The following is a 13,090-nucleotide window of genomic DNA, read 5'->3' as shown; positions in this document are numbered from 1 at the left end:
AAGGGGATATATTATATTTTATTCCTTTTAATTTACGTCATATAATTTGATTTGATATAAAAAAAAATTTAAAAAGTAATATAAAACATCAAGGATATCCCAACAATAACAGAGTGAAAGTTATTCCCCTCCATCTCAATTTCGTAATTTGATTAGGCAAAAAATTTGAAATTGAAAAAGAATATTTTGAAGAGTATATCATAATATTTATGTGACTATATTTTTTTTCTGAATATAAGAATATAATATTGTTTTATAATGACTAATAAAGAAATAATATCATATAAACGAAAACAAAATAAAGGAACAAGAGATTAAACTTTTGACACATATGTCAAATATATTAGTACTAAAACACAACGTAACATTACAAGTGTACCCTTAGAAAGGGTAATTACTAATTAGCATCTTATTTAATACAAAATCTGAAATTAAGCAATTAAACACTTCATTTTTACTCCTCCTTGGATAGCTTAATCACCTGAAATTAATAATTAACATAAAAACATAATTAGTAGTAATTTTTTTGAATAAGTATGTCAAATCTTAAACTGTAAATAGAAATGGTGACTTACTTGCACGTCCTCACAAGTGCTATTGACATCGCAGTAAACATCAAGAGCGATGAAGAGTTGATAATCCAAATTTTCAGCATACTTATAGCAATGACAATTAGTTTTGATTATGCTTTTGAATGTTGGGCAACATTCATCAATTAAAGTTGTTTCGAACATGCATTTCTTCAACTTTTCTTGGTCACTAACTGAGCAACTTGATTTTAAGGCTGGAGTGGACGGACTCTGTATTTATAAATAAAAGAACTATTTCACACTTGCTATTTCAAGAACATATGAACATAACTCAAATAATAAAAATGATGTTAGATAGTAAATTAAAATGATGATAACTTACTTGCACACCCTTGCAAGGGCTATGGATGTCACAATAAGCGTCAAGAGTGATGAAGATTTGATTGTCCAAATCCTCAGCATAATTATAACAAGGGCAACTAGTGCCTAGTATGCTCTTGAATGTTGGACAACATTCATCAATTGAACTTGTGTTAAATATGCATGTCTTTACCTTTTCTTGGTCACTAGCCGAGCAACTTTGTGGTGCGGGTGGTGGGGGCGGTGACGGGCACCACGGCCATTGAATTGGCCAACATGGAATTATGTCGTTTCCGTCCACAACGACTTCTCTCGCCACAACCGCTTGTTGGTGCCTACAAAGCAAAATTGCAGTCACCATCAACATCGTAAGCATCTTCATGATTTTACTAATTTTTTCAGTGATTAATGATTTGTGTCCTAAAATAAAGAGAGATGACCCATCTCTCTCTCTATATATAAAAATTATAAAGTTACTCATGTGGTAGGTATGGCTTTAAAAAAGAGGTAGTTGAGAAAAGTAGCATATATATTATTCTTTTTGCAATTTAGAGCAAATATATTTATCGTTAAAATTTTTTATTGCATCGGACTGTCTTTTATATTCATCGTTAAAAAATAGTGCATATATACTCCCTTGTCGTCTAACAAATGAAGCACATTTAACCTTTTCGTTAACAATATATATTTACTGAATTAAGAAATATATATTCTAAAACTGACTTTTAAATTTGAAAAATGTCTCGTGGCTTTAAAAAAAATTACATCACTCATTTTTTTTACACCTCCGAAGCCGACCAACTAAAAAATAAATTCAATCCTTCTTCTATTTAGTCATCAACACAATGACTTAGATTTAACACAATGAGGTGATGATTGACAAAAGAGGAATTGAGTTTTATCTAATTGGGTCGGGGTCTCGAGAGTTAAAAAAGGGTAAGATAATTTTTAAGCCACGTGAATTTTGAAATTCAAAAAGTAAATTTTAAGATATTTTTTTAAAAAAAAAATCAGTAAATATAAATTTGTTAACGAAATAAGATACCTACTCTTTTTTTTTTAATCAGATATAAATTCATTATAAATTATAAAATTACGAGGTATATTTTATCTTTTTTCCTTAATTTAATATCACATGATACACATGTAGAGAAAAAAATGCTTTTTATAAGTACTTTATGATTCTATGATTGTGGTTCTGAGGATGGGGTTAGGTTCATCCATAAGAGATGTTTATCAATTGGTTTGTTAGTTCATTAGTTTGGGATCTTTCACACAAATATTTCTACTTTGACTGATTATTAATGTTTGTTTTCAAATTTGATGATCTTCAATTTTTAATTTTTATAACTAAAGCTGTTAAAATGGGCTGATTTAATCCAATTTTAAAGGATTAGTGGGTTAAATGGGTTAATATGGGATGATCCTTTTAATTAAATGGCCTATCAAATAGCAGCACAACCTAGCTCTAAGCGGGTTACGGGTTGATCCTTCAATCAAAAGATGGACAATATTGACCTCTTAAAAAGACCATCGAACATTGATCAACACAACATCAATACGTCAAAAATTTATATGATCATGAGTTTCACACACTTTAGTGGAATATTTACAAAGCAATAGAATAGGCAAGATACAACCGTCAACAATCATAAGATTCATCATAACAACATATATTACATGATCATTTTTTCATAAACTAAACAAGAAAGAAGAAACGAGAAATTAGTCATAGACATAAAAGTAAAAGAGGTCAAAGATTCATAGTTATAATAACTTCAATTGCGTAGTTGCTAAAGATTTGACAAAATAAACACTACTTAAAATATATATAATAAATATTTTTAAAATTCATGATCCACGAGTTGGCCCATGAGGCTCGCTGGTTGAGCCTATGAAACTGGCGGACCAAATAAGGCTGTACTAAAAAGTCTCGTTCCTAAATGGGTTGAATTTTTTTAGCCCAAACCCATTTAATTTAAGGATTGAGTTGGGCCGGCCTCACAGGACAAACCCATTTTTACAGCTCTATTTATAACTTTAAGTAAAAAAACATGTAGTTGAAATTATGACTGACATAATATAAAACAAGTTATGCCAATTTATTCTTACAAAAGTTACGTCGATCAAGACATACAAAAATTCAATTTAGAATACACAAGTTATGCTATAAAAGAAATAATTAGTTCCTACAGAACTTATATCAAGTTAGATAAAAATTGATAATTTAATTCATACCAAACTTATATCAAATGAGACAAAAAAATTTAAATTTATGCCAAGCTAAAATATGTTATAGATATGAGTACTTCAATTAACAAATTCTCATTAAATGAGCAACAAATACAAAAATTAAAAATCACCTTGAAATAGCAGCAATTAAATGCAAAATAAATTCTATACTTCCTCAATATCCTCAATAGATATTCCACTTTGTGTTGAAAATGATAACGGTTTTTTCCATCATAATATGACGACTAGAGTTAGCAATATCAAAAGTGAATTTTAATAGCTCCGCTGATTAATTATCTAATTTTTTTTATTAATAAAATCTCAATTTTCTATCTTGTAATTCCCTCGTTCATGTCCCCTTTCTCTAAAAAAAAGTGTTAGCAATATAAGAAAGAATACACTTTAAATCACCAAAAATAACTAGGTTGTGAACAAAGAAATTCATTAATTTCGTCGTGAGTATTTCCGATGACCAGTGACACTAATTGTAATGGATACAAATCCACTTTCTCGATTGGTTTCTTCACCATTAAAAAAAGGGACGGAAAAATAGTGAATGTTGAACCATGTTTTATTGTGAAATTTGATAAAAAAAATAGTTTTAATTCAAAGTGAAATATAATATTTAAAAATTGGAGTTATGTTTTGCCATGAATACAAATTAACGTTTTCTTTTGTTTTTTATTCACTTTTTATGAGTAATTTAAATTGAAAAAATTAAAATGAAAATACCTTTTTATTATTTTTCAAATTCTTAAAAATTCTAAAATTTAACTTAATTTCAAAATTTTATAATCAAACACATTTTTTAAAATTTAAATCAAAAAATGTAAAAAAACAATTCGTGATCCAACGCCTCTAATAATTTCATTGATTGATTTTAAATCACGTGAATAAACAAGATGAAGGCTTTCAGTATACTTGCTTTATTTCCTTTTCAATATATGATATTGGCTTTGAGTCCAATTAATTTAAATGCTAAAATTTTACTTTGAGAGTAAAACGTTTTTTATTATTTATTCCTCGACCACAAAAATAAATAAAAAAAATCATTGTCTTATCAAACAAAATTACTCTTGTCATTAATGTCAAGTACTATTGTCTAATAGAAACTTTTTTGTCTTCCTTCTATGACTTGTCTTTTTATTAATAAATAATAATTCAAAGCATCCGAGTTTGTGATCGGGTGTTCATTCTAATTCCCCCAATAAAAAAACAGACTTATATATAAGATTTATTTCTTTTATGTATATATAACTTTTGAATGGTTTCAGAAAAAGTAGGGGTAGATCGAAGAAATATTGGGAGAGATGATTAGACAGGACATGACACGGTTACAGCTTACCAAGGACATGACCTTAAATAGAAGGGTGTGGAGAACTCATATTAGGGTAGAAGGCTATTTTATCTGTGTCACTTTCATTATTTGCTTTCACATAACGCTTTGAACTTCTTGTACTTCTTAGCCGTATTTGACTTCTTTTTATGCTTCTATTGAGCCGAGATCTCTCGAAAACAACCGTTCTACCTTGGTAGGAGTAAAATCTGCGTACACTTTACCCTCCCTAGACCCCATGTTGTGAGATTTCACTGAGTTGTTGTTGTATATATAACTTTTGAATCACTAATACACGAGTAAATGTTGACTCGGTGATTTTAACAAATTAAAAATTGTTAGAATATGTTAAAATATATTATGCCTTTAATAATATATATTCTATTTAGGTTCCTTAATTTTAACTATTAGTATCAATCTTTGTATTTAGCATATCTTGTAATTTGTATATATTGACCAAGTTCAATGAAATTAAGCAAGCAATTCACTTCCTTCAAAAATTTATCTTAATAATTCAAAAATTATATTATCTTTCTCAAATTATTTTAGTGAAAATCTTAAATCCCCGCTCATTAGCAAAATATTATAGCAAATCTATCCAAATTGGATTGGTATTTCGAATTTTTCTTTTCAACAATTTCTCAAGATTATCAAGTCGATTTTAAATTTTGACAGATATGTCAAACTTTTATTACAATACAATATTACAAGATCTGGAATTAAGCATTAAACACTTCTTCTTCACTCATCATCCTTGGATAGCTTAATGACCTGAAATTATTAATTAACATTAGACATGTAATTATAAAGTTGAATAGTAATTATTTCTAATGAGTATGTGAAAATGTTAAAACGAAAAAATAAAAATGATAACTTACTGGCACGCCTTTACAAGGGGTATCGACATCACAATAAGCTTCAAGAGTGATCAAGATTTGATTGTCCAAATCCTCAGCATACTTGTAGCAAGGGCAACTAGTGCCGAGTATGCTTTGGAATGTTGGGCAACATTCATCGATTGAAGTTGTGTTGTACATGCACGTCTTCACCTTTTCTTTGTCACTAGCTGAGCAACTTGTTGCCGGGGCAGGAGGGGGTGGTGAGAATGGAGGTGGAGGTGGAGGCGAGTGCGGAGGGGGAGGGGGAGGATGTGGACTCGGTCGTGGTGGTGGAGGAGGGCATGGCCATGGTCGTGGAAACGGGAATGGCCACGGCAAATAACATGGGATATCCCATGGCCACATTACTTGTAACCCGTTTCCATCATCGACCACATCCACAACGACTTCTCTCGCCACGACCGCTTGGTGGTGGTGGCTGCAAAACAAAGTTGCAGCCACCACTAATATCATGAGCATCTTCATAGTTGCCATTTTTTACTTGTGAACTATTTGTGTCCAACAATGAAGAGAAACAACACATATATATATACCAGGTTAAGATGGTAAGTATAATTTTAATATATAATATCAAAAATATCCATTTTTAAAAATATTTTTTAGAAAAAAGTACTTATTATTTTATGCACCATGTTTTAAATTGTTGCATTTAAATTATAATAATAGGTTGTGTTTCACAAAAGAATATGTCCCACCAATTTTTTAATTTGAAAACAATAATTAGTAAACTTGCATTATTGCATAGTACGTAGTAGAGTTGTCGAAATTGATTAGTCGAAATAGTACGTAAATTAAAGTGACATCAATATCCAAAAAAAATAAATAACATCTTTAAATGAAACAATAAATTTCTATGACTCAAGAGAAGGATAATTGGATATACATTCGCTCTGGTTTATATTATATGGTGTATTTAAGATTATAAAATTAAATAATTTTTTGATACATTTTATCTATTTTATAAATTGTTGCATTTAAATTATAATAATAGGTTGTGTTTCACAAAAGAATATGTCCCACCAATTTTTTAATTTGAAAACAATAATTAGTAAACTTGCATTATTGCATAGTACGTAGTAGAGTTGTCGAAATTGATTAGTCGAAATAGTACGTAAATTAAAGTGACATCAATATCCAAAAAAAATAAATAACATCTTTAAATGAAACAATAAATTTCTATGACTCAAGAGAAGGATAATTGGATATACATTCGCTCTGGTTTATATTATATGGTGTATTTAAGATTATAAAATTAAATAATTTTTTGATACATTTTATCTATTTTAATTTAAAATTACAGTATTAATTTATTTTTTTATTTTTTGTTGAATTAAAATGAGACAAAAAAATAGCGAAATCTTCTGATTTAGGTGTCTAAGTAAAAGTTGATGTCAACTTTAGAGAGTCATCGATGAATTTCGCCAAAACAAAATTAAAGTAGATAGTCATTTATTTTTTTGAGACACAGTATGGTAGGTGTGGCTTTAATAAAGGGATAGTTGATGATTAATTTATTATCACATGATACACATGTTTTGAAAAAAAAACAAGAAAAACAATTATTGATCCCTTTCAAAATGAACCAATAACCAATATATACTCTTTGATAAAACGCAATCTTCCTATTCTATATTAGTTAAATTTTTAAAATAATGCACATATATTAAAAAAAGTATTTAAGGATAAAATTTGAATTATATATTTTTTTTTATCTTTTTGTTTAATCAACCTCGTAAAGATAATTAAATGTGAATTTATAAATACAAATAGTCCTCTATTGGAATATAACTTTGTAAGTAGTGTAGTTTATTTCTAAAAAATTGTGAAAGTTCATTAATGAAAACGGTAAATATGAAAAAAAATTCAAATATTTTTCTTAAATTTTGAACAATTCAACTATTTTAAATAATGAAAAAAGCTCTAGAAATTCAGTTAATATGAAATAGAGGGACTAATATATAAGAGTTATTTGACTAATTTATCTTTATTTTTCAATTTCACATTATTTGACAAATAAATATAGATTTTGAATCAAATTATTGAATTTAGTCGAATTTGTAAGATGTACTCTAGCTCCGCACCTATTTGTAACTCTTCACAAATTAATCATATCCTTCAAACAATTTTCCTTTTTTTTCTTTTTTGAAGTTCCACCATATCATATAAATCATATCGCAATTCTTGGCTCCTCTCTTTGCTATGTTTTTTTGCTATTAATTCGATTTCACGATTAATTATGCTATATATTTAATTCAATTGAACTTAATATTTTTGATATAAAATATATGAGTGTTTGTGTGTTTGAAATTTACTAACTTTTTGAATTTTGCTTGAATGAAGATATCTGCCAGCTTGACTAATCTTCTCCTTTACGAGTTAGAATTTTTCATTGTTTAATTGTGGGTGAACTTATCGAACCAAAATAAAATCTTCAAATTTTAAATTCTAAATTCTAGATTTTTATACTTACCACAAATTTAGTCGTCAAAACTTTAATGTTGAACACACGAAGTATAAACCTTGATCTTAAAATTCTTTTTTCATTGTTCAAGTCATTAAATTTTTGTTCTTTATTTATTTTTAGTTTTTTTTGGAATTCTATTTGTAGTCTCATTTTCAATCTGTTTTGTATTTGTCATACTCATGTGTAAACAATAAATTTTTGAGTCGAGAAAAATAAATAATCAAGACCGAAAAATTGAAGTAACAAAGAGTAATATTTGATTTCAAAATGTAGTGCGTGTTACAATCTCTATGATAATCCTCTGATTCTTCAAATAATATGGAATATGTTGAACTTGAATTTGATTTAGAGTCAAGAGCTTGAATAGGTTGATCTTGAATCTTCATCTTCAAATTTGGATTTGAATTATTCGTCACAAACACTTGTATTGGTTATGACGAATAATAAATATGAACAAGTAACTTGATCTTGAATTTCTTGATATTTTTCTTTGTTTTTGATCTTGAACTTGAGTTTGAATTTGATTACTTGAACTTTGTAGCTTTGTAGAAAATTTGTGGTCTTTGATCCATGAGCTCTCTTCTTGCCTTTTGTTCTTTTTAAAAAAAACTTTCGAGAATAATGAGGACCCCTATTTATAATTGTAGGGAGTGGTATGAGGGTGTGATTTGATTGATTTGAACTGACCAATCAGATTTCTTCGGTGAAAAGCTTTAATTTGATTGGTCAAAACATGTCACATATACACGTGACATTATTCTAGTACCTCATTTAATTTGACTTAGATTGCCACATAACTTCGACACGTGGCATGACTTTAGTGGCTTATTTAATTTGACTTGGATTGACACATAATTTTAGCACATGACATGATTCTAATAACTCATTTAATTTAAGTTGGATTGCCACATAACTTTGACACATGGTGTGCTTTTAGTGAATTATTTATTTGACTTGAATTGCCACGATTATTTTCTTGAATTTAATATAGTTTGAATTAATTTACGAATTTAAATCAAATATAATTCTAACGTTTACACTATGTTGTAGAATAGATCTTGGGTTGAGTCTTGAAATCAAAATTACGTTTATTAAAGAGTACTTTATTTTTTAAAGAGAAATTTTTGTGTGAACTCATCTTAATCGAATTTCAAAAATGAGTATCGAATAATCAGGACAAATCCCCATATCTAATGCTCTAATATATTTTTAAAGAAATTTATATATAATCTCTTGACTCACTTTTACTAATGGTGTTTGAACATATTGTTTCAACTGCATCTAATTAAAGAATTCACGCAGTACATTCATATTAGTATCTAGGGGTGTTTATAGATAGACTTAAATTGATTATTGATCAAAATTAAAATCAAACTAATTTAAATTGCACGTTATATATTATTTTTTGTTATACAAAAAAATAATTTTATTGACTTGTTTTTCATAATTCGGTGACCATTTAAGTACGATAAAAACAATTTTCAGTATTTAAATCTTTAATCACTCAAGTCAAGAAAATATACTTTTATTAGTACTAAAATTGCCGACGCACAATTACAATTGTACCCCTAGAAATTTGAAGTACAACATAGTAATTAATTAGCTTAAAAACATTTCAACAAAAGAGAAATTAAAAGCAAATAATAATCTAATACAAGATGTGGAATTAAGCATCAAATTACACTTCATCTTTACTCATCCTTGGATAGCTTAATCACCTGAAATTAATCAACATAATAGAACATTAGGAATGTGTTCATAAATGAAAGAGTGCGTCAAAATCTTAAATAACTTACTTGCACACCCTTGCAAGGGGTACTGACATCACAATAAGCTTCGAGAGTGATCAAGATCTGATTGTCCAAATCCTCAGCATACTTATAGCAAGGACAACTTGTCCCTAGTATGCTCCTGAATGTCGGACAACATGCATCGATTGATGTTGTGTCGAACATGCATGTCTTAACCTTTTGTTGGTCACTAGCCGAGCAGGTCGTTGCCGGGGCGGGAGGTGGTGGTGATCTCGGTGGTGGAGGTGGAGGTGGAGGTGATCTAGGTGGTGGTGAGGATGGTTGTGGTCGTGGTCGTGGTCTTGGTCTTGGTCTTGGTCTTGGCCGTGGAGGAGGGCATGGTTGTGGCCAAGACCAATATTGACATAAAACATTAAATGGGAAGCTTAGTGACTCGTTTTCATTATCGACCACGGCGACTTCTTTCGCTACGATCACTTGGTGGTGGCTGCAAAATAAAATTGTAGCCACCACTAACATCATGAGCATCTTCATAATTGTCATTTTTCACAAATTAAGTGTTTGTACAATCAAAAGATATTAACCATCTATATATACAAAAATAAAATTTTTAGAGTCAGTTGAGATTCAATATCATCTAGATCCACTTGCATTAGAATATTATTTCTTTCAAAATGACCCAATGGCTAATTAAATCCCATGCCTTTCGAATCATGTCTGATATATTATTATTATTTTTTAACGAAAGTCTTACTCCTATTATTTTTAAAATTATTGTGTATATATGATCAGATCTTTTTATAAAAATCATCATTTATAATAATATTTTATTGTAATAACTACGTCTTTAAGAAATATTATTTTTTCATGTTATATTATATTATATATTTTTTATAATAACATTTTGCTATCAGAACTATTTTTATAATAACATTTTGCTATCAGAACTAAAAAAATATTCGAAGAAATAATGCTACTATTCCTTGATTTGATTTTACAAACAATAATGAACTATAAATTATTTCGGCTCGAATAATTATTTAACATTATGGAGTTCAATATTATTTATTTCTTTTTTAAGCGTCTTACTTATTTTAATACTCGATAATTAGAGTAATAAGGTAGATCTAACTAAAAAGAAAGTAATAAATGAAACACTATTTTTACAAATGTCAAATATTTAAAAATAATTAGAGTCTGTCGAAATTGTTTCCCTTTAATCTATAGTTAATTATGGATTCTAGTCGTGGAATCAACATGTTAAAGGCTTTTGGAATTATTACGTTTGGACATGAAAAGGAAAATAAAATTTTGTGAGTGAAAACATGAAATATTTGTGTTGTTTTTATTATTTGTTTTTTCATATTGCTTTGAATTTTTTATTCTTGTCTGATCTTTTTTATGCTTTTACTGAACCGAGGATCTTTCGAAATCTGCTACCTTAGTAGGAGTAAGGTCTGCGTACACTTTACCCTCCCCAGACCCCACGTTGTGGGATTTCATTGGGTTATTGTTCCAAATATGTTTTTCAAACTTTAAATTATTTATTTCAAGTTAAAATTGAAATTATAGAATAATTATTAGATTAACCATAATAATAACTATGCCTTAATTCCAAAAAAATTGAAACCAATTATGTAAATCTACTTTTTCCATTAATTTTTTTTTCATATCATCATCATTTTACATAAAAATATATAAAAATAATAACCATAGCACTTCTAATCAATACTAAAATTTCTTAAACAATATTAAATTTTCTAAGACAATATTCTTTCATATGATTTTAGATTTATCACATACTTTTTATAACAACTTCACTTATTATAATTTTACACCAATAAATCCAATTTTAAAACGATATCAAATATATCCAAATCATATCTCATCAATCGATCTTCTCGTATTCCAAAATATATAAATGTGTGGTAGGTGGGAAGAAGCAAAACACATAGTAGTAGGTGGTACACATAAATAATGGCTATTCCACGTGATAATAATAATTAAAACTATTCAGACAAAAGGACAATAATGCAAGGCTATTCCACTAGTACGACTAATATTAGTATTATAATCAAAAATAGAAAGAGAATTCACACTTCCACATATCATTTCACATGGTAAGCAAAAGTTTGACTCTTTCAAAAAAAAAAATAGCCTCTATAATTAATTATAATTTAAATAAATAAAAATAATTTTATTAAAATTTTATTTGACATTTTCGATAAGATCCTTAATAATATTATAAGAATTTACTTGATAACTTTATGAGATTCACGTGCCTTACTAAATTAAAAAAAAAAAAGAAGATAATATAACTTTTTAAAAAAAAAAATCACCATTCAATAACATTATATTAGTAAGTAAATCTCCTCCACATGATTAGGATCTACAACTGTCATATTTTTATTCACAAATGTCACATCAAACTCCAGGATTTATTAAGTTTATAATATTAGAATGAAATAATTGTTATAAAATAAAATATCTTAACAAATTAATAAGAATTAGTAAGAGAAAATGAGAAATTTTGTATTCGTATTTTTATTTACACAAGATACATGACTATTTATAGCCAAGTATATCACAGGATAGGGGAGAAAGCAAAATGCAATTTGCTATTAGTGGATCCCACTAGAAAGTGGAACATCTACTTATTATGAAGATAAGGGAGAAGCGAAATGCAACATAACACTCCCTCTTGAATTTCCACGTGATATGTGTCTCATTAAAAACTATACTAGGAAAAATATAATGGGAAAAAAGGAAAAAAAGAATACACACATCTGTTAATATATCTTGAGTGTTGGCTTATTAAAAATCTTACTAAAAAAATACAGTGGGATAAATCCTTGGTTAAGAGAAAAAGAGTACATCGCGTATTTTACTTCTCTAATGAAAACTTCATTTGATATTTTGGAGACAACACATTTCAATCTTATATCTTAGTTTCTCAAAAGTTGATGTTGGTAATGCCTTTGTAAATAAATCTGCAAGATTATCACTCGAACGAACTTGTTGTACATCAATATCACCATTCTTCTGGATATCATGTGTGAAGAATAATTTTGGTGGAATATGTTTCGTTCTGTCTCCTTTTATGAATTCACCTTTTAATTGAGTTATGCACGCGGCATTATCTTCGAATATAACTGTGGATACTTTGACATCATTTTTCAGGCCGCATTTTTCCTTGATGAACTGTACCATCGATCTCAACCATACACATTCTCTACTTGCTTCATAAATTTCTATTATTTCAGCATGATTTGAAAAAGTAGCAACAATAGATTACTTTGTAGATCGCCATGATATAACAGTTCCTCCATATGTAAATAAATAGTCTGTCTAAAATCGAGTTTTATGTGGGTCTGATAAATAACCTGCATCTGCATAACCAATAAGTTCTACACAATCTTTGTTAGTATAAAATAAACTCATATCAATGGTACCTTTTAGGTATCGCAAAATATTTTTGATACCGTTTCAATGTCTTTGTGTTGGGATGAACTATACCT

At 28.4% G+C, this 13,090-nt stretch overlaps 3 protein-coding genes across 3 annotated transcripts; all 3 read right to left on the bottom strand.

Annotated features, from left to right (window-relative positions):
- Positions 1–314: 314 nt before the first annotated feature.
- Positions 315–1,333, bottom strand: LOC129887787 (uncharacterized). Its single transcript, XM_055963013.1, has 3 exons — positions 913–1,333; positions 576–800; positions 315–481 (listed from the first exon to the last, which is right to left on the bottom strand). Exons 1-3 carry the CDS (start codon positions 1,270–1,272, stop codon positions 455–457), a joined length of 612 nt encoding a protein of 203 aa, XP_055818988.1. The 5' UTR covers positions 1,273–1,333; the 3' UTR covers positions 315–454.
- Positions 1,334–5,113: 3,780 nt separating this feature from the next.
- LOC129887784 (probable pathogenesis-related protein ARB_02861) lies at positions 5,114–5,870 on the bottom strand. Its single transcript, XM_055963006.1, has 2 exons — positions 5,337–5,870; positions 5,114–5,229 (listed from the first exon to the last, which is right to left on the bottom strand). Exons 1-2 carry the CDS (start codon positions 5,829–5,831, stop codon positions 5,200–5,202), a joined length of 525 nt encoding a protein of 174 aa, XP_055818981.1. The 5' UTR covers positions 5,832–5,870; the 3' UTR covers positions 5,114–5,199.
- A 3,460-nt stretch (positions 5,871–9,330) lies between these two features.
- Positions 9,331–10,155, bottom strand: LOC129887785 (formin-like protein 14). Its single transcript, XM_055963007.1, has 2 exons — positions 9,618–10,155; positions 9,331–9,539 (listed from the first exon to the last, which is right to left on the bottom strand). Exons 1-2 carry the CDS (start codon positions 10,113–10,115, stop codon positions 9,513–9,515), a joined length of 525 nt encoding a protein of 174 aa, XP_055818982.1. The 5' UTR covers positions 10,116–10,155; the 3' UTR covers positions 9,331–9,512.
- Positions 10,156–13,090: the final 2,935 nt, after the last annotated feature.

The sequence above is a fragment of the Solanum dulcamara genome, chromosome 4 (assembly GCF_947179165.1).
Source record: "Solanum dulcamara chromosome 4, daSolDulc1.2, whole genome shotgun sequence".
Classification (NCBI taxonomy): Eukaryota; Viridiplantae; Streptophyta; class Magnoliopsida; order Solanales; family Solanaceae; genus Solanum; species Solanum dulcamara.
This window is presented reverse-complemented; position numbering and strand designations above follow the sequence as displayed.